Raw genomic sequence first — 22,751 nt, forward strand, 5'->3', positions numbered from 1 at the left:
GTGCGTGCGTGCGTGCGTGTGTGTGTGATAGAAACTTTAACATTTCCGAGTCTATGGATAAAGCTCGCATAAGAAGATTACGTCTCGGTCAAAAGTGTTTGACGTGTGTGATAGAAACTATTTGAAGACGTCACATTATGACGTAAGAGGGTTAGACGTCACGCAAAGGAATTACTGAAAGTCTCGGTCATTGTTATTGTGAGCGGGCCGAGACTAATTGGCAGATCCAGGGTCTCCCTTTCTTGCACAGTTTCACCTCTGCTTACTCTGTGTGTGTGTGTGTGTGTGTGTGTGTGTGTGTGTGTGTGTGTGTGTGTGTGTGTGTGTGTGTGTGTGTGTGTGTGTGTGTGTGTGTGACGGAGTGAGTGAGTTTGTGTTACTGTTTGTTGATTTCTTACGGGAGCCTTGAAGGCTTCGCCTCTTGTTTTTGGTTTACATTAATGTTATTGTAAAGAATATTGAATCCGAAATTAAAATGTTTGCTGATGACACAAACATGTATCTTGCATTAGAAGATGTAGACAGACGAACCAATATATTAAATCAAGATCTTGATAAAATTAGTGCATGGGCCAATAAATGGAAAGTTAAATTTAACGAGACTAAGACTGAATTGTTAAATATTCAACGTGATTTAATCCCCCCTCAACCCTTGTTTTTCAACAATGTCTTTCTACAAAAAGTAGATCAACACAAACACCTTATAGTGATTTTACAGAGCACCTGCAAGTGGGATGCCCACATCCAATGTATAGTTAAAAAAGCGAATTTACTGATTAATTGTTTACGATTTTATAAATATAGATTAAGTCGAAAAAGTTTGGAAATAATGTACAAGTCTTTTATTTTACCCCATTTCGACTATGCAGAAGTTGTTTGGGATAATTGCACTAAGATAATGGCAGATGCTTTAGAAAAATTACACTTAGAAGCCCTACGAATTATAATAGGTGGAGTTAAGGCACTAGCCATGCAAAGCTGTATGAGAAAAGTGGGCTATGTAGCCTTGAAGAACGAAGGAAAAGACATAAATTAATTGTTTTTCATAAGATGATACATAACAAATTCCCCCAGTACTTAGTAAATGCATTGCCCCCTCTTGTAGTTGACATTAATCCGTATCATAGACGAAGACCATTAGAAAGATACGTGCCTCCACATAGAACCGAATTATTCCGCAACTCTTTTATCCCCAAAACGACTGTACTGTGGAACACCTTACCAGATAACGTTAAAATGACCACCTCCTTGAGCGAGTTCAAAAATTATTTGTTAAATGCTGATTTTAAAGTACCATGCCATTATTATTTTGGAGAAAGATTTGAACAAGTACATCATTGCAGATTGCGTATTGGTGTGAGTGATTTGAATTTTGATTTATGTAAGCGGCACCTTAGGGATTGCCCTCAATGCGAGTGTGGTTGTCCCAGCGAGACTGCTGAACATTACTTATTGCATTGTCCCTTGTATAGAGATATAAGATTATTGTCCATTGATAATTTGACAAATGATTATAAGTATATTGAAATATTATTGAAAGGTATCCCGCAATATTCACGAAATGTCAACCAGACCATATTCATAACTGTACAGGACTATATTAGACAGACGGGCAGGTTCCGTTAATGAGCCTCTATATTTCACTCATTACATTTATTAGACACTGTCATGCGACATGCTGCCTGACAAATTTTTCACCATAACCTCTCTTATGTTCTTTTGTTGTTTTTCGACTAATTAATTATGTCTCGATTTATGCGCAATGTAGTGACTTTTCCTCTGACCACAATACGCATTAACTCTGTGCGAGCGTCTTATGTGCACTTATTACAATTGAAATGAGATCCACTCTCCTCAAATATTGGCGCTCCAAGTCTTCTTCTTTTTCTCCTTTTTCCCCTAAGCTAGCTACTAGCTACGGCCGGGCTGCGACGAGCTAGTTCGGCGAACGTTCGCCGACGTCATCAAATCAGGGTATATAGAACTGGTTCGGTGGAATGTTCGCCGAGCGTTCGACGAGCTGGTTTCGGCGTGGTTCGGCTGTGGTCGGTGGCGGGCTTAACTCCTATTCCTGTTCTCTCGTGCCTTTTCCCCACTTCCTGTATCACCAACCCCTTCCCATTTTCTGCTTGTTTGTGTATCTGTTTTGTTTTTTGTTTGTTTTGTTTTCTCGTTTTCTGAAAGAAGTTAATGTATTTATTCCGCCATCATGCTAACCTTTGTTTTGTAATTACTATGATTGCTTAAAATAAGCATTATATGCTTGAGTATGTAATCATCCATGCATTGTTCTTGTCATGATTAAAATTGAATAAAGTTTTGTTTAAACCAATATAGTCAATGTTTGTAAAGATTTCAGTCAAGCAGCATGTAAGAAATTTTAAGTCCTTTGTACTGGAAACTTGCATTCTCCCAGTAATTCTCCCATTGTACTTCGTTGCAAGCCCCTGGAAACAAATTTGGATTAGTGCTTTTGTGAATAAGAAACAATTGACAAGTGGTAGGGAGGCCCACAGAGAAAATCCAAAATGGCGGCCACAGCCATGAATTTCTTTTACTTTTCTCTGAAGATTTAAAAGGCTAAATAAATATTTCTAAAACGTCAAACAACTTTCAAGGGTTTCTCCAGGTGTTGTTCTTTTGAATGAGTGTTGGTATGTGAACGTCCTGTTTTTGTTTCATGACTGAGTAAAACAAGTCCCGAACTTGCCCCAAAACGCTATCTTCCGCTTCGGACTTAGCCGCACACGCGGTGTACAGGAAAAAAGTTTGTTACGCAGTGTTCAGTATCAGAGTATGCACAGTGAAAAACTTGACGTCGCGACAAGCCGAAATTCGAAATTATCGCCTATTTTCCACGAGCTCTCAAAGAAAACTTATTTTAAACAGAAAATATATTGTGTAGTGAAAGATCTCTGCAAAAGATATATCCAGAAGTCTGTTCTCATCCTGATGTAGATTTGTTATACTTCGCCTAGCGATTAAATTAAAACGCTTTTCAACTGTTTCACCGCCGAAGGCTGAATCAAGGCATGCCGTGAAATGTCACAGGAAAATATGTTATAATTTTAGGTTTGTCAACTCCCCACCAAAGTTAGATCAACGAATTAGCAACATCTTTAAAAATAATAACCGAACCTTCCAGCTGTGGTAATGATTTTTGTTTCTCCGCGACGCGGCCTTGAATAGATCCATCAGTTATAGTGAACAGATCTAACAAGAACAGCAATTTTGCTTACATGACTCGCCTTCGCCACAAATATTATCAGAAACAGGCTATTCACGACACGCAGGACCCCGTGACCCAGCAAAATTAACAGACCCAAGGAGAAGGTTTGTTGGGGGACATTCCGGTTAAAAAAAAAAAAAGCACGTGGACAAAACACGTACCTACCTCTCTGCAACATGGATTGCTTCACAGGACCGATCAGCACACAGATAATGAATTTGGGGACGAATTTCAGTTTGCTATGACAGTTCAAAACAGTTGTATTGGAACTAGTGCTTCATGAATCCCTCGTTTCGAATTTTAATAGATGCAAGATATTTTCAAGCCTTTAATGCGTACAATTTGGCCTTCAAATTTCCCCCCCCCCCCAAATATTGACACAAGTCGTCGGACTGTAATTACGTCACAGGCGCATCCCTTCCTTGCACAATGCTGCCGTGTGCTGACAAAACCGAGTCACTGACGCTACTTCCGAGAAAAACGACTTTTACTGTTTGATAAAATGTCTCAAAAGTGATGATTATCTGGATCAAACAACCAAGATAATAAGATAAATAGCATTAATTTACGTTTAAATCCCGATTTTTATAGTAATCTGGGCTGAGGTGCACGAAGCCAAAGTGGGTGACTGTTACGGCTGGTACTTGTGTGTAAATGTATGTATGTGTGTTGTTAATACCCTATCAGAAAAATGCGTGTGTTATTCTGTTCACAAACTCCCGTCTCACACACACACACACACAACACTCACACAAGGCACAAAGACTAAACACAATTCCTGCCCTTTGCCCTCGTACCTGTATTTAAGTAATCACAAATATTAACCAGTCATCACAACAAAATATAAGTATAATATCTCATCCACTCAAAGACTCTTTCATTCAATACAACATTATTATCTCGAGTAGGATGAAAGGAAAGTATCTCCCTCGACGATGTCGTCCTTGTTGACTCTCCGTTCAAGAATCACACATACTAAACTAATTCACATGTCGACTCACAGTTCAGTGGCCGTACACCTATTCTGGATTCATCCAATCCGTTGCTACACCACTTAGCTGGTTATCTTCACTTGCTAACTCACAGTACAGTGGTTACAAGTTATTCTGGATTCGCACAATCCTATTCCACATACACAGTTCTGTGGGTGCGCACTCTCTTCTAGGTCGCACATGTATGTTTACTCACGAATCAGCGGGTCCGACACTTGCACCACATCACACATGATATGGGGTACACACCAGATGCAAGTTCTGCAGCGCTGCGTTACAACCCTGCGCCCGACACTACTGGTCCTGGCCGCAAGGAGGGGACGCTCCTCTTCTCCTCTCCTCTACCCTTCGGTCGAGCGCGTCCTTGCTCCCACCGGAAGCTGTATAGAAAGTTTATGCTACCGTAAGTTTCAATTCTAAAATAAACTTCTCCATATAATAATACTTCCATTCTTTCTCAGTATTATTTGCACCAGCTCATTTACAAGTAACTTCATTACAACAGAACATACCACACTCTATTCAAAATGGCTGACACAGCTCACGCTTTCCACCCATTTCACAACATGACTCTCACAGTCATTTCACAAGTTAAGGTTACTGAACAAAATTACAATTCAATAAATGCCTGTATTCTCACAGCATTTGAATCATACTTGATTCATGCACAGTAGCCACTAAACAGTCGACTCACTGCTCATTGAGAAACATCTTACAACAGCGTAGAGTGAACACACCCTCTCCCGAGAGCGATTTCAGATGTTCTACCGGCTATCAAACATGGCCGCTTCAAGGTTATCATGTTTTAGTCATCTCTCATTGGCCCATTGTAGCCAATGACAATACAGGTCACAAGAGTCAGCTCACTATCTCAACATGTGACATTCCTATCACGCGGTCGAGCCGTGATACCTAAAAGTATGGCTAGCCAATCTGTACACATTTGTTTAAACCATCTAATACCGCATTATGTACAAATCCATTTGTCACAGTGACAACCAATGGGAGATCTGCCCAAGTCGGTCCGCTCCCTCCCGGTCGGGGTGCACGAAGCTTTTTTCCCAGGGTTGCGTACCGAATGGGAGGCTCCCGTTTGGACCAGCTAGCTAGCAGCCCCACTCAAAGAAGTTGGCACCCAAAAAAATGGCGACCGCCTTTTTCGAAATGACATTTTCGGAGATTTTACAAAAACAACGCCCAAACGAAAAGGTAGAATGGTGCCTTCCGTTCGATTTCAAGTCATGCTTTTCACATTTCCAAGCAAGATAACCGCTGAGAGTGCAGAAACGCCGCTGTTCGACTTTGAAATCTCGAATCGCAGACGACCTTCGCTTTCACAGTACAATCATAGCAGGTGAGGCAGTGTTACTCATTTCGATCAGCTCGTTTTCGTATTTTTTGTGCAGTACGATCATGTAGAATTATTGGAATCAAAGCAGGAATGACTAAGGCATGCAAATGCGTTGATTTTGTCGAAAGCTGTACAGTAGTAAGCTAGATTCTTTCTGTTGAGTTTGTTTGTATGACTGAATTTCGTCTTCAAAATCTTACCACTTCTGTGATTTTCATTGTTTGTTTAGCTCATCGGCAGGAAAATCGTCAGGCAAAATATCAATCTCTTGAATGATAACGTTAAGATAAGGGATGTTCAAACATGTATCTGCTTGCAAACACAAACGCAAGGCCAGATCTATCTGCTTCATTGACTGCCAGATTTTCATTGAATCTTCAAACTGAATCGTTTGCAGACTCTCAAATTAGATCCAGTGTTTGTATTCTTAGATTCATGATTGACCATTCAGGCTGTTTACGATGATGACGTTGTGTTTGTTTATGCTGATGCAATCTGCAGATCAAAGGGGACTGACCACAGGCTGACCCAGTGATCAATACAACTTGTGTTTACCACTCAACATTTCCTTCCACCTATAACTCAAGGGCAAAAATAAAGGTACATGCTTGTGGATTCATTATGCAATTCATGTCTGTGAAGATCAAGATAGTTGTGAGCTTTAACTGATTATGCTTATTAATATCAGCACCATCCTCACCCCATAACACTCTCATGTCCAACTAGCACTGTAACCAACCTTCAACCCTGCCCCCACCCCCCTATCCTTGCCCCCTCTCTGCATAATTATGTTCAATTTTTCAGAATGACCTTGTTATCACTCCAGCGTCTGACCATGGAGTCTACAGGCCATAGTCTCAGATGTGATGGGATCAAGAGGATGCCACAATGATCAAGGTAACTTTGCAAATACTCAAACAGATCTAAATGCAGAAGGTGATCCACAAACATGTTTGCTTAAACATTACAAGGTTACACCCAGAACAACAGCTGGCCTTAGTTGCTTATTAACTGCAAGCAACAAAGACCCTCTCCCCCTCCCCTCTTCCACCTGCAACATATATTTTCATATCCATATCCAACTGTTCCATTGCCTCATGTTGTATAACTGTTGATATTTAACAGTAACAAGGTTTTGTTTCCAATCAATGGCTCTGCATTTACCCTGTACACACACACACACACACACACACACACACACACACACACACACACACACACATACACACACACACCCACACACACACACACATACACACACACACACAGGTGGCGTACGGACTCTTTTATATTTGCACGTTTGCATCGTGTATTTGGAATTTGACATGTTCGAAGAAATATCATCCATTAACATAACAAGCATAACAAAAACAGACAGTCACGTACAAAGTTTTGACTAAATGTGTTAACATAGAGGGGGAATCGAGACGAGGGTCGTGGTATACGTTTGTGTGTGTGTGTGTGTGTGAACAAGAACAAGAACAAGAACAAATGTTTATTGTCCTCAAACCAAAAAGGTTATTGACACATTGCTATGAATTCTAAAGCATTCTGCGACAAACCTTCCGAGACATATTTGAACATCTTTGTCCATAAATATTTCACTTGGTTTATAATTAATATAATCTACATCAATATTAGTCACGTCTTTTTTAAACTTTTCTCTACTTTCATGGAATTTTACGCATTCATCCAGAAGATGATATTCATCTTCAACAATGTTACATACCATACACAAACGATTTTCTCTTTGGATGTTATGATGTCTTCCAGTTTCTATTTTTAGATTGTGACTACTGGTTCTTAATCGACTTAAAGCTGTCCTGTGATTTCGATTTTCTATCATTGTCAGATATGACTGAATTTCATATGTATCACATATATTTGAATAGAATCTTAATCTTGCACTTCCTTTTGATTTAGCTTTATTCCAAAAACGTATGTATTCACTTTGTAATTTCATTTGTATGGCAAATTGTAACTTTCTCGTATCAAAAGTAGATTGATTTTGCCAAACATGATTAAAGCCAAGTCTTGAAAGTGAACTTTTAATGAATATGAGCCAAGAATCTTCTTTAGGGTTATTAAACATGTCATCATATACGTGATGAACCAATGAATCTCGTTTAGATTGTAAAATATGAGTCCAATAGGAAATGGTTTGTGTTAACATTCTTAGTGCTAATGGGAATCTACCTAATTCTGCCAGCACTGGTATACACATGGTTTTTCTGTGTACACCTAGCAGACAACGACAAAATTTTATATGGATGTCTTCAATCGTAGAATTTCTTGAAAAACATGATTCAAAAAACTTCTCGATGTTATCGATTGATTTGTTGGAATAATTGTATGGGAACCAAATACTTGATCCATATGTCAAGATTGGATTCACTAAAGAATCAAATAAATGTAAAGCAGTATCAATTTGAACATTTTCTTTTCTAAACATTCTCCTAAGCAAATGGCTTGCTTTATTGGCTTGTTTACATTGATGTTCTTGAGCTTTTTGTAAAGAACCATTTTGATTAAATACTATTCCTAAATATTTATACTGATCTGCAATTGTAATGAAAGTCAATCCACATTTAAACAGGGTCTTTACGTTTGTGTTTGTGCGACAAAAAACTAATACTTTGGTTTTGTCTGTATTAATTTTTAAACCCCATTTTTCACAATAATTATTTAGATGATCTAGTTTAGTTTGCAATCCTCCTTTTGTTTTGGACAATAATACGAGATCATCAGCGTGTGTGTGTGTGTGTGTGTGTGTGTGTGTGTGTGTGTGTGTCTGTGTGTGTCTGTGTGTGTCTGTGCGTGTGTGTGTGTGTAGAGCGATTCAGACTAAACTACTGGACCGATCTTTATTACATTTTACATGAGAGTTCCTGGGTATACAATCCCCAGATGTTTTTTTCATTTTTTCGATTAATGTCTTTTATGTCGAGACACCACTTATCACATATTTACACATATACACACTACTTCCATCCTCATACCGCACAATCTAAGACTTAACACCGGTAGTAACAGTTCAAACATTTATTGAACTGGTATATACACATGTGTATCCACACATCAACAAACTCCCCTGACTGGGGTTCAACATTCCACTAGCAACACTTGCTGCTGTACATTCCTCTTTAAGCACAAAACCCTGACCATACATGTACAACCAAACATTTAGCTGTTCTGAATCACTATTCCTCTGACACAAATACAGAGGTTCGAAACAAAACATATTGCTGTTCTATCAGGTTATTACTTTTTGGCATAATCGGGCGCAGAGTGGGGAGATAGACATAACCTCAGGCAGTAATTGTTCACTTTTTAAACATATAATTTAGAAATGCACCCCCTCCGCTTCTCTGTATCCAAATGCCCTCATCTGTACCAGCAAATCAGCAGGCCCCTGGCTGACGTCTCAGCTCTGTTTTGCCCATTACGTACTATACTTGCAGAAGTAATCTGGTGGTGTACACCAATCAACTAACTCTGTTTAGCACGCCAACCCCTCGCTCTCACAGGGTGAGAAAGACTAGCAATGGATACAGGTCGGTAATGGTGCAGTCACAGGACCCTCATCCACTGAACCAGACCACAACAACATGGCCTTTTGTAAGGGCTCAATCCTGGGAGGATCCTGCAGATATCGTTAAAGTTACTGAATAGTGTGTGCTTCCAAGCAGAATTACTTTCACCTGTGGCCATGTCTATCTTGTGCCAACAAATTGCTAGCAATTTACCCCTAATAATGGCCCACGCCCCCACTTCTTTTGGCACTGTTCCCCCCTCGGGCAGACTGAGGTGGGCCACCAGGTATACTGACATGTATATGTGGAACGCACTGGTCCCCTGCTCGAGGGACATTTCTCCTTTTCCCCTCTTTTCTTCCTTTGGGACCAGGCGCCCCTGGTCGTCCAGGACATAGGCCACTGTCTGCCTGTCCTCTTGCCTGTCCATAAAGGATTTGGCAAGGAGAATTGCCAGGTCGATGGATTTCCCCTCCACAATCTTTCTTCTGACATGAGGTGCCACTGTTATAGAGAGGTGGTCCATTCTATGACCCCTGTGTCCCCCCGCCCCACTCTCGAAAGCTTCCTCTAAAAATCTTAGTCTCTCAAGTAAGTCACGTGTACCTGGATCGGTTCCGCTCATGGGCGCTGAAGTGCGGACATCCGACGATGTTGACATCTGAAATAGTTGAATTACCATGTTATAACCCCGTGTTGTTCTTCCTTCTTCCCTTTCTGTAGTGGAAAGGTACAGCTCTATATGACCAAAGCTTTAGCCCCACCTACTTATTTAAGGTTCTTGTCCAAGTATTTTTTAGTGAAACTTTTTCCCCCTAAAATCAACAATTAAATAAAATGTCTGAGTTTGATATTTTACTTCTCAAACTTATTGTGGTTGCTTTTCCTTAATTATTTGTAATCACTGTAAAGTTCTTTCCTCAAATTCCTTAGTTCCCATTGAAATCAGTACAGCACTACATGGGAGGTAACTTGTGACACCCTATGATGAGTACTCTGTTATCTGGTTGTTACCTCCCTTCCCTTAATTTACCCTTACATGGTTAATGAAACCGCCCTGTTTTCAAAATTGTCTGTGTTGTACCAAAATTGTCTGTGTTGTACATCTCTTATCCTTGTTATCGTGACCAGACAAATTACAACATTCCCCCGACCTTTTTCTAGCACCAACTTCCCCCCCCCTTTTCTTGCTGCAACTATTATGTGTGGCTGCTGCTCGATCACTTCGTCAGTGTGCGGAAGCGTCAGCTCCCGGAATGTATCATCCCCTTTCAATATGCTGACATAATTTTGCTACAAACTAAGATGAGAGTCCATATGATGAAGTGGCAGTCAAAAGTATTGCCTACCTTGAACACTTACCACACCCAGGCAGGAAAGTGGGTCACGGCGGTTCCGTTTTCATTTGTCTTTCCTTCGACTCGTCAGACACTACCGAAAACTTCGTTCTCCTCGTCGAATCGATGTAAAAATTCGGAATGCATTTACGGCTCTTTTAAATTGAAACTGCTAGGATTACTGTTGTTGGTCGAGCCAAAGCTAGGTGACCGGTATAGCTAGACACATTGACAAAAACTGGAGCTAGAAAATTGTGCAACAAGTTCGGTGCTGGTGTAAACATCCGGGGTGTTTTGCTTCCAGACTAAGCTGTCTGAGAATAACCCAAAGTTCGCACCTATACTAGACCAAATGCTGACACAGTAGCATGCTGAATAGGAATAAACCAATTCAGGATACAGGAGTAGATCGTTCGCCCGACATAACAACATTTAAGATTGAGGCTTAAATGTCTTTATGACGTCATATCCGGCTTTTTGTAAAAGTTGAGGCGGCACTGTCACACCTTCATTTTTGAGTCACTTGAGAAAAAGTGACTCTATGTAATCGGTCAGTGTTAGTCTGTCCGGCCGTCCGTAGACACCACCTTAACGTTGGACTTTTCTCGGAAACTATCAAAGCGATCGGGCTCATATTTTGTTTAGTCGTGACCTCCAATGACCTCTACACTTTAACGATGGTTTCGTTGACCTTTGACCTTTTTCAAGGTCACAGGTCAGCGTCAAAGGAAAAATTAGACATTTTATATCTTTGACAAAGTTCATCGGATGTGATTGAAACTTTGTAGGATTATTCTTTACATCAAAGTATTTACATCTGTAGCCTTTTACGAACGTTATCAGAAAAACAAGGGAGATAACTAGCCTTTTCTGTTCGGCAACACACAACTTAACGTTGGGCTTTTCTCGGAAACTATAAAAGTGACCGGGCTCAAATTTTATGTGAACGTGACTCATTGTGTTGTGAATAGCAATTTCTTCCTGTCCATCTGATGCCTCATATAATATTCAGAACTGCGAAAGTGACTCGATCGAGCGTTTGCTCTTCTTGTTCAAAATTGTAATTAAAATTATTTTTTTTATAAAACGATCCGAAATTACTTTTATTTTTATTATTCCACTAGCAGTTAAGCCCGGCTTCGCCCGGGAGTAAGCGGAGTCCTGTAGCAATTTAAGACGCTCGCTATCCCATTATCATTAGCTTTACCTCCTTTGTTTGGATACAAAAAAAGAGTTATCTCCCTTACCTTCTAGAAATTTCCGGAACTGTCCAGTTAATTTTTCTTTCTTCATTTCTTCCCCTCATAGGAGCAATAGCGAGTCTCTAATATCACTGGCATGATGTGCTTGCTACAGGTGAACAGTAGGCACTGAACTGGTCTTGCACCATATAGGCTGTATTCAATAAATGGGAGGTCCATAATCTGAGAAAGGAAACAATAAATCAAGAAACTAAAACCCAGGTGCACATCTGCGGCACCTAGGGAGTGTACGTGCACACTATCTTGTTCCTGCCTCTTGCCATCTCAGAGGTATGGCGACCACAGACAAAAAAGAGTTATCTCCCTTACCTTCTAGAAATTTCCGGAACTGTCCAGTTAATTTTCCATTCTTCATTTCTTCCCCTCATAGGAGCAACAGCGAGTCTCTAATATCACTGGCATGATGTGCTTGCTACAGGTGAACAGTAGGCACTGAACTGGTCTTGCACCATATAGGCTGTATTCAATAAATGGGAGGTCCATAATCTGAGAAAGGAAACAATGAATCAAGAAACTAAAACCCAGGTGCACATCTGCGGCACCTAGGGAGTGTACGTGCACACTATCTTGTTCCTGCCTCTTGACATCTCAGAGGTATGGCAAACCACAGACAAAAAAGAGTTATCTCCCTTACCTTCTAGAAATTTCCGGAACTGTCCAGTTAATTTTTCATTCTTCATTTCTTCCCCTCATAGGAGCAATAGCAAGTCTCTAATATCACTGGCATGATGTGCTTGCAACAGGTGAACAGTTATCTCCCTTACCTTCTAGAAATTTCCGGAACTGTCCAGTTAATTTTTCATTCTTCATTTCTTCCCCTCATAGGAGCAACAGCGAGTCTCTAATATCACTGGCATGATGTGCTTGCTACAGGTGAACAGTAGGCACTGAACTGGTCTTGCACCATATAGGCTGTATTCAATAAATGGGAGGTCCATAATCTGAGAAAGGAAACAGTGAATCAAGAAACTAAAACCCAGGTGCACATCTGCGGCACCTAGGGAGTGTACGTGCACACTATCTTGTTCCTGCCTCTTGCCATCTCAGAGGTATGGCGACCACAGACAGACAGACAGACACACAGACAGACACTCTCTTTTATTAGATGTATAGATGCCATTTGCTTTGTGTGTGTTTTTGTTGTTGCGTACGCGTGGTAGAGACTTTGTGTTGCATCAACACAGACTCAGTGGATTGCGATTTTGACGCTTGAAGGTACCTATTTTAACATTATTGTGTTGCTTGCGGTACTGTACAAACGACCTTTTTTTTTTTTTAACATGTTTTTATTTCTTTTTGGTACACGACATCAACATCAGACAGCAACATAAAATGTACAAACGACAATTGAACACTATACAAAGGATAGCCAAATCTCAATTTTTTACTCGCGAGCCGGGCGAGTAACTTCAGGATAGTCACTAGCCCGGCAGATATGTTACTGGCCCGGTACATACCACATTTATTTTGATATGCAGGGTTTTTAATGGCTTTAAAACTCGATATTACAACCTAAAGTGTTGCATTTGACCTGAATTTGGATTGGTCAGCCGGTTTCTATTTGCCCGGCGGAATTATTACTCGCCCCTGACGATCGGGCGGACGATTTGGCCATCCCTGTTATAAACAGTATTCAATTGTTGTTGCTTTGTGCGGACAAGTCAGGCCTGAAAGTGGCGAGTATTTGACTCGCCATGGCGAGTAGAAACATGCAACTTTACTCGCATTTGGCGAGTAGATGAACATTTCTACTCGCCAAATGCGAGTAAAGTTGATGAAACAAATGGTTGTTTTGGCTAGTAAAGTTTGCTCTCTGGCTAGTAAGGTTTTAGAATCACTAGCCAATGGCGAGTACACCATTTGTTGGAATTTCAGGGTTGCAAGTAGTGTTCACATTCATTTAGATAACTAAGGAGCAAAGTCCAGACAAATGTGTCGAGTGTGTGTCAAGAGCGTATCACACTAGCACAGGAAGTATTTAAGGCATTGTACTACTATGGATCACTGTTACATAATCAATGATTCATTAAACTTGCAGCTGAACAAGAGGAGAACATGAATGTATATGTCCCTGCACAAGGGGTGAGTTTTATCTTGTCGTCACTTGGGTTTTATTGCATTTCTTGGCATTTCTTTTGTTTGATTGACCTTTTTTTAACATCTTTGATCTTAGATAATCTTTTCATTTGACGCTTGATGGGCTTTTTGTGTTTTGCTTTTGATATTTTGGGGTTATATTTTGTAACAATATCTGGCTCTAGTTTTAAACCGAGTGCATTGCGTGTATAACGTGCGTGCGTGCGTGCGTATGTGTGTGTGAGTGTGTGTGTGTGTGTGTCTGTGTGTGTGAATGTGGGTGTGTACGTGCGTGCGTGCGTGTGTGAGTGAGTATGTGTGTGTGTGTGTGTGTGTGTGTGTGTGTGTCGGAGAGAGAGACAGACAGACAGACAGACATACAGACAGACAGTCAGAGAGAGAGAGAGAGAGAGAGAGAGGGAGAGCGAGAGAGAGAGAGAGAGAGAGAGAGAGAGAGAGAGAGAGAGAGAGAGAGAGAGAGAGAGAGAGAGAGAGAGAGAGAGAGAGAGAGAGAGAGAGAGAGAGAACACATATCAATGACGGTTTTCTTTCAGTTATGATACTTGTTTTTATTCTATGCAAAAACTAAAGTGATGATTCGTGTGCAGCTGCTCTGTCAAGGGTATTGACTGTGTACAACCCTTCTGGCTACCTACGTTTTCTATACTGACCAGACAAACACAACCTATCGTTCAACAGGGAGGTGCACCTATGTGGTATGTGGCGTTAGAAAAACTGAAACCACTTTATTCCAAAATCAAAGTTGTGAAAGAAACAACTGAAAATAAACAACACTTTATTCGGTATGAATTGTTTTCCTGCTCTTAATTAAGGCAACTCTGCTTAAGGGTTTTAAACACCCACCCCAACTGATATCTAAGACATCTGTCATAAGACAACTTTACACTCTCTTCAGCATTTCTAACGACGTACCACCTTCGACGACAAACTGAACGCGCTTGTGGAGGAATTACAGAAGACGACCAACTTCGTCTTGAAAACTGATTTCTAAGTGTGACAAACAGACGCAATTAAGAAGAAAGCTGATTAACATCAAGCAAATGACAAATTGCACAGGTTGAAGTTAGTAATTTGTAAATAAAAAATAAGGTTTTATTGTACAATCTACTTACAATATCAAATATTTGCTACCAAGATGATCTCTGCTCTAGAGGACCCAAATGACATCATCCAGCAAAAAAATCGGGAAACTCTTCTGTCCTTGGCACCAACCATCACTTACCTCGCCGTACTAATGCTAGCTGGTATGGTGGGTAACACCATCGTGTTCCTCGTGTACTACAGGAGGTTCAAACCCAGCGTCATCAGAACTTACATTCTGGCCATGAGCGTGTGCGACTTTTTCATCAACATCTTCTCAACCCCGATGCAAATTGTGGAAATCGTGTTCAACGCTACGTACTACGCCGGGCTGGTCTGTAAGATGAGCAGAACAGTGACCATGTTCCTAGTTCTGCTGTCCGCTGGAATTCTGGTGGCTGTGTCCGTCGACCGACAGAAAACCATCCGCAGACTGCAAGTCAGTTTCCTATACGACGGGAGCGTCGCGAGAAGAGTGGTAGCCATCTGTGCTGTGGTTGCGGGCTGCCTGGCTCTGCCGTACGCCTTTCTAACAGGTCGTCAGACGGTGCCCCTTTCTGGCACCAACGTCACAGGGGTCATGTGTTCTATCGCTGACGAGTACAGAGCGTCAATGTTCCACACCTCCTACTATGCTGTAGTCTTCGTCTCCTACCTTGTCTGCGTCCTCGTTATGAGCGTGTCGTACTGTATCATAGCTCATCACTTGTGGAAGTATCGAAAAGAGACGGCCAGCCTGGTACGGTCAGAACGGTCACAAAGCAACGCACACACTGAGATGACCACACCCCTCACAGAGTCCACCCACAGTTCGGACAGTGCCGGACAGATCAAGGAGGTTCCGTGGCACACGACGCTCATGTTGTTCGTGATCACTGTAGTGTTTGTGTCAAATTACCTCCCTTACCAAATCGTGGCGTATCTGGATACCGTGGCTCGTCCTACGGCTCGGAAAGTTTTGGGGATCAACGTGCGCTACATCTGCTTGCGTTCGCACTACATCAATAGTGCTATCAACCCGCTAGTGTACGGGTTCTGTTCGCGTAGGTTTCGACTTGAGTGTCGCCATATCATCTGTGGGAGACACACAGCTTAACAGTACAAATGCTTGAGAGAAATGAAAGTGATACCATGTATTATAAGCTCTCATCAGCTTTCTGATCAAAATGAACTGACACGTCGACACGCTTAACGAATCTCAGTATGTGACGTCACTTTAACTAGGCTAATTGTGGAGAAGACCTGGGAACCCATACGATTTCGCCGTATTAATTGTACGCATGATTGTCGAGAATACGATCAGTACGGTCAGTGGACAAAACATACGACGAGAAAAATTCCTAGACAACTTTTCTTCACACGCCCATCCCGAAGCCGATCCAGTATTTTGTCACATGATAACAGTTTTTGTCAGTAAACATTGAAAAAAACATTTGTTTTAAATGTATAGGTGAACTTAATCAACGGTGTGACGGACGCGCGTGAGGCATGTTTTAATCATGGATGTTCAAACGCTGTGTGGAGTACGCTAATTTTTCTGAAAATACACCAAGTTTGTTTGAGAATACTCGAAGTGCAAAACAGGGGTTCCCAGGTCTGGGAGATAGTAATTAAGCCTGATAGTACAAAGAACCTGCAACTGGTATAAATAAACTGCTGCTTTAGGGCAACAAGGCACAATATGATTTCAGATACAAAAGAAACCCGCTCTGATGATTGTGTACTCCTTTATCTATTTAACTCACTGGACTTATGAAGTGTGCGTTGTTTCTTTTAAGTGTTGAATGCAAACCGCTCTAATGATTGTGTACTCCTTTATCTATTTAACTCACTGGACTTATGAAGTGTGCGTTGTTTCTTTTAAGTGTTGAATGCAAACCGCTCTGATGATTGTGTACTCCTTTATCTATTTAACTCACTGGACTTATGAAGTGTGCGTTGTTTCTTTTAAGTGTTGAATGCAAACCGCTCTGATGATTGTGTACTCCTTTATCTATTTAACTCACTGGACTTATGAAGTGTGCGTTGTTTCTTTTAAGTGTTGAATGCAAACCGCTCTGATGATTGTGTACTCCTTTATCTATTTAACTCACTGGACTTATGAAGTGTGCGTTGTTTCTTTTAAGTGTTGAATGCAAACCGGTGCGGTACATTTTTTTACAATCTACTGTTTTATTTCTGCTGTTGTTGTTAATGTTGCTATTCTTAGAAAGCCTGTGTAGGGATCCTGTCCCGTCTCACTAGAGTACGGATCATTGCATTTGTCGAACTTAAATGCATATGTGACCCTCCACCACGGAATGAGTCGCATGTCACCTTTGCATGATTTTCATATTTTTACATTTTCAAAACGAGATTTTTATGCTCTATTCAGTGGTGAAAACCGTTTTAGAAAAGAGCGAAAACTGTTTGAGTTATAAGCCTGTGACTAAGGTGACCCACACACTGTTACCAGGCACTCCCCGGACTTATATCAAGCCTAGCGCAGAACCGCGCGAGGTGACATGCGACTCATTTCGTGGTGGAGGGTCACATATTCCTGTCCGTGTAAACAGTTAAAGTCTACTATCTCAGAACTGGACAGGCTTTTACATGGGAAAGGTGAATACTTTCTCTTGGTCACATACCTTCTTCTTCTTAAGCGTTTCAGAATGTTCTGGTTACGTGTGAGCTCGTTTGCCCAATATGGTTCCCCACACTATACTCTGAGAGCAAAGTCAGCTTCATTCCGCTTTTGTTGAGTAGGCATGCTGGGTATTTTTGTGTTTCCATAACCCACCGAACTCCGACATGGATTGCAGGATCTTTTCCGTGCGCACTTGGTCTTGTGCTTGCGTGTACACACGAAGGGGGGTTAAGTCACTAGCAGGTCTGCACATAAGTTGACATGGGAGATCGGAAAAATCTCCACTCTTAACCCACCAGGCGGCAGCGACCGGGATTCGAACTCACGACCTCCCGATTAGGAGGCCGACGTCTTACCACCACGCCACTGCGCCCGTCCCTGGTCACATACCAACAAATGAATAGCCTGGGTGCTGTATCATACAGTGTATGGCCAAATAACAAATCATACGCTCTGCAGTGAGCAGCCAAACACACTATTGATTTTGTGTATAATTATGTTCAAGTGGGAAGATGCTCTTATCCCACGCAAAAACCTAATCGGAAGGTCATGTGTTCGCATCCATGCCGCGGCCGCCTGGCGGGTTAACGGTGGTGCACGTGCGCGACAAGTAAACTGTTGTAGGAGATTCTGTGTTCTGACGTACTAAAATACCACTGAGTTTGCAGACCACTGAATTGTCTTAAATCACATTGTCATTGTTCCTTCTTGGTTTAAAAATAAGCATAGGATTAGTATGGGGTTTTAGTCAGACCAACCCCAGGTGTGACAATTATATATCACGCGTGTTGGTTTATTTATTTGAGGGTTTACTGGCAGATAGCCTACTGTACTAGCGCAATGCTCGAACAAAGACTGATATTCACAAGAGAGCATACGAACGGCGTTGACCTTTAAACAATAAACATACACATGATTTGACATACAGGACATTTTTCATTACACGTTTTCATTATACCGTATTATAGAATGATATAAGTAGATTAAATCGTGGCCCAAAGGAAAGTGCCCTGTACAACAGCGCACTATAAGTGTTCCACTTTTAAACTCACTTTTGTTTTAGACGGGCGCAGTGGCGTAGTGGTAAGACATCGGCCTCCTAATCGGAAGGTTGTGTGTTAGCATCCTTGCTGCGGCCGCCTGGTGGGTTAAGGGTGGAGATTTGTCCGATCTCCCAGGTCAACGTATGTGCAGACCTGCCAGTGCCTTATCCTCCGCCATGTGTACACGAAAGCACAAGACCAAGTGCGCACGGAAACGCTCCTGTAATCCATGTCAGAGTTCGGTGGGTTATAAAATCACAAATATGCCTTCAAACTTCCACCGAAATCGGCGTGATAAGCTGCTTGAATGGCGGGGTGAAAACAGTCATACGCGTAAAAACCCACTCATGCAAACACACGAGTGAACGTGGGAGTTTCAGCCCATGAAGGAAGAAGAAGAAGAAGAAGAAGAAGAAGAAGAAGAAGAAGAAGACGACTTTTGTTGCAACCAGTTGTGAACATAGTTTGGACTAGCTACTACATAACTCTACTTGCAAAAGTAGCCCACATTGTAAACAATAGTTCGTGTTTGTTACGTGTGCTAAATATTGTGTTTGTTTGTTTGTTTGTTTAACGCCCAGCCGACCACGAAGCGCCATATCAGGGCGGTGCTGCTTTGACATATAACGTGCGCCACACACAAGACAGAAGTCGCAGCACAGACTGCATGTCTCACCCAGTCACATTATTCTGACACCGGACCAACCAGTCGTAGCACTAACCCCATAATGCCAGACGCCAGGCGGAGCAGCCACTAGATTGCCAATTTTAAAGTCTTAGGTATGACCCCGGCCGGGGTTCGAACCCACGACCTCCCGAGCACGGGGCTGAAGCCTTACCACTAGACCAACCGTGCCGGTTGTGCTAACTATGACAGTAGAGTTGGATAGTGTGTCGCACAGTCTTAACAACCGGTTATACAAAAAAAATGTGTTTACGAGTGGAACACTTCAATTTACAGTGTTTGATTATGGGGGTGCTGATTTGAGCATGTCTTTGTTTCTTTGCTTGTTTTATTGTGTGTACATTTTGTGTGTGTGTGTCTCTCTCTCACCAGCAGTTACGAGTTGCAAGTGCAAAATGTCAACCATTTTAGTCAAACAATTTTTTTTTAAACGGGTGAGTTGGATCTGTTGGTAAGGATTGGGGTAGTCGGAAAAAGAAGTCAGCGTATTAAACCGTCGTGTGAAAACCAAAACCATGAAACGAAACATAGAAATGGACGGACACGTCGGTGTAAATTATGTGATTTGTTTTCAATTAAGAATGGAAATTCCACCGAGGAACAGGGAAGTAATTAGTTTGTGTCCGTTGTACACAATAAAATCTTCCTTCCACCAAACCTCAAACCGACCTCTGTTTCAAGTAATGAATGAGTGTGTGTGTGTGTGTGTGTGTGTGTGTGTGTGTGTGTGTCAGTGTGTGTGTGTGTGTGTGTATATATCAGTGTGTGTGTGCGTGTGTGTGTTAGTGTGTGTGTGTATCAGTGTGTGTGTGTGTGTGTATATATATCAGTGTGTGTGTGTGTGTGTATATATCAGTGTGTGTGTGTGTCAGTGTGTGTGTGTGTGTGTATATATCAGTGTGTGTGTGCGTGTGTGTGTTTGAAAGCATGCGTATTTGCCTTTCTGCCTGACTGCCTGTCTGACTGACTATAAACATGCTTGTATGTATGTATGTATATGTGTGTGTTGGCGCGAACTTGCTTACTTTAATTTATCCATATACTTTCTGAAACTACTATGCTAATTTTTGTTTATGAAGATACAGTTCGTCTGAAAAAAAGAATTAAACACCTACGATTTCGATTAAAAAAACCCACAAAGACGTCTATTTTTGGCCATCTTTATCTGCTCGTAATTTCTAGCGTAAAAAGCCAAAAACAAATCGAAAAGACTTCATAACATGAACAATGGCGTCATGTACAACTCATGTCCCTTCTTCCACATGTCTCCAGAGAAAGTGACACATAATTTCCAAAACGAAGTTTGCCTCGATGACTTCAACATATCAGCAGTAGATCATTAATCGTAAGGTCACCGCCAGCCACTGCATTATCCCAGCGAAGCTGGAGGTATCCCGCGAACGCTATACTGTAATCGACTTGAGAAATATTCATACCGATAATACATGATAAAGACGGATTATTTGTTCCCGGCTACGTGCTACAGTTGGAGACACAGGCACTCGTCGCGATCGGGTCGGGATCAAAGTGGGCGGGGCCTGTGCGCTCTCAAGAATAGGGGAAGGGCCCCTAATATGGACCACTTTTTGTTTATTGCTGATAACTAGCTTGTTTTCTTGCGAAGAAGTTTCATTTTGTGGTTGGTAGTCCTTCTCTCTTAGTTTAACAGTTAGGCCTAATTAGAGTGAAATAGCTTTGATAGACCTTCAGCAAAAATTAAATACAGAAAAAATCACAAATGGTCCATATTAGGAGCCTGGGCGCCCAATATGGACCAGTGAAGCGGTCTTCACGAATCACTGTAAAAAGCCCGCTATACTTCAAAATAGCATGATACAACTTAGTGTGCAAGTCAGACTTATTCAAATATGCTTTAGATTGAGCTGTTTCGGGTTGATGAGAGCATTATTTGAAGCACACCAGGAAACTGTAGAAGCTTATCAAAAACAGAGTGAAAATAAGTGAAATTATCAACTTCCACAAAAAAAAGACTATTTGTTATATTTTTTTGAAATCTCGAGGGCTAGTTATAGGTTATTTTCAGCAAGCTTCTTAATGAATTAATTAAAATTGCCTTTAGTTTTTATTTTCTACGATTTGTTGAAGGTGGTCCATATTAGGGGACTCACACATACTTTGAGGTTTTGCTATTATTTTTTGTTTGCAGTAGAAACTCGGGGTACACACTATTAAAATATAACAAATACTGTCTTAGCTGTCATATATAGCCATTTTTGTGTAATGAAAGCTTTGGCTGTGGACAGAAACGAGTCCGTTTTAGGCGGCAAAATTAGAGTGAACGCTGCCAAAAGTGAAAAAAAAGCGAAAAAGCCTAACGGTTTTGAGGTTTGTGTTTCTGCAACTGTTTTGACATGTGCAACTTATCCAGAGAGGGTGAATAAAGCGAATGAAATTGTTTTGAGCGCTCTAGCGCCGTTAGTTTGTCAGAATAGGAGGTGGTCCATATTAGGAGCCGGTCCATATTAGGAGCCTTTCCCCTACTACTAATACAAGCAGTATGTAAGAAATGTTTAGTCCTTTGTACTGGAAACTTGCATTCTCCCAGTAAGGTCATATATTGTACTACGTTGCAAGCCCCTGGAGCAATTTTTTTATTAGTGCTTTTGTGAACAAGAAACACTTAACAAGTGGCTCTATCCCATCTCCCCCCCCCCCCCCTTTCCCCTATCCCATCTCCCCCCTTTCCCTCGTCGCGATATAACCTTCGTGGTTGAAAACGACGTTAAACACCAAATAAAGTAAAGAAAGTAAAGATAGTTTATTGTCTGCTTGATTTTATCATAGCCGTTGTTTTGCTTTGCTAAGCTGTGTATGGCAGGAATGCGAAGTTTGCCGACGAGGTCGAGAGAATCAGTATCATACCTTGTATAAGAGTTGTTCTTTGCTACTGGTCACAAGTGGGGGTCAGCTCACGCGGACGCATTGTTCAATACAGTCTTGGGGAGAAACTGGTCACAAAGCACCCAGTACATGCCAGAGAGATAGGAGAATCGGCACAATCAAAGAAAATACCAAAATCATTCAATAGATCTGGAAATATTAAGATTTACTGTGAAAATGCTAGCAAACATGGCGTCTAAAAACGGGAACGCACACTTGGTGCGTCTTTGAAGACTTACCTCGCGTTCTGAGTTGTTGATAATAGTCGTGTTTGTGCTGTTTTTGTTGAAATAGTATCTAATAAAACTGATGCAGTTCTTTAAATGTTGCAAATTAGTGTTGTCTTTGTGAAATGCGAGATTGTTCTGAGGCGTAATCTGCATACGGCTGATGTCACACATAGGGTAGCGGGTCGGGATCAAAGTGGGCGGGGCCTGTGCGCTCTCAGGACTACTACTATTCTTTTACTAGTTTATTTTGTAAGTAGAACACCAGGCCAAAACGTTGTTGGCTCCTTTTGTACCTATTATGACATCACGCATTTTTAAGGATTTGCTTGCTAACTTGCTTGTTTCTTTATTTGTTTAATCATAATGATCGCTCCAAATTGAATTC

The 22,751-nt window shown here is 41.4% G+C and overlaps 1 protein-coding gene and 1 long non-coding RNA gene across 2 annotated transcripts; both read left to right on the plus strand.

Moving 5' to 3' along the window:
* The first annotated feature begins 4,964 nt into the window (after window positions 1-4,964).
* Window positions 4,965-6,647, plus strand: LOC138980165 (uncharacterized). The gene is made up of 3 exons (XR_011460257.1): window positions 4,965-5,575; window positions 6,074-6,172; window positions 6,377-6,647. It is a non-coding gene; the product is annotated as an uncharacterized lncRNA (long non-coding RNA).
* Window positions 6,648-13,487: 6,840 nt separating this feature from the next.
* Window positions 13,488-19,899, plus strand: LOC138980164 (cholecystokinin receptor type A-like). The gene is made up of 2 exons (XM_070352991.1): window positions 13,488-13,786; window positions 14,389-19,899. Exon 2 carries the CDS (start codon window positions 14,937-14,939, stop codon window positions 15,975-15,977), a length of 1,041 nt encoding a protein of 346 aa, XP_070209092.1. The 5' UTR covers window positions 13,488-13,786; window positions 14,389-14,936; the 3' UTR covers window positions 15,978-19,899.
* The last annotated feature ends 2,852 nt before the right edge of the window (window positions 19,900-22,751 follow it).

The sequence above is a fragment of the Littorina saxatilis genome, linkage group LG11 (assembly GCF_037325665.1).
Source record: "Littorina saxatilis isolate snail1 linkage group LG11, US_GU_Lsax_2.0, whole genome shotgun sequence".
Taxonomy (NCBI): domain Eukaryota; kingdom Metazoa; phylum Mollusca; class Gastropoda; order Littorinimorpha; family Littorinidae; genus Littorina; species Littorina saxatilis.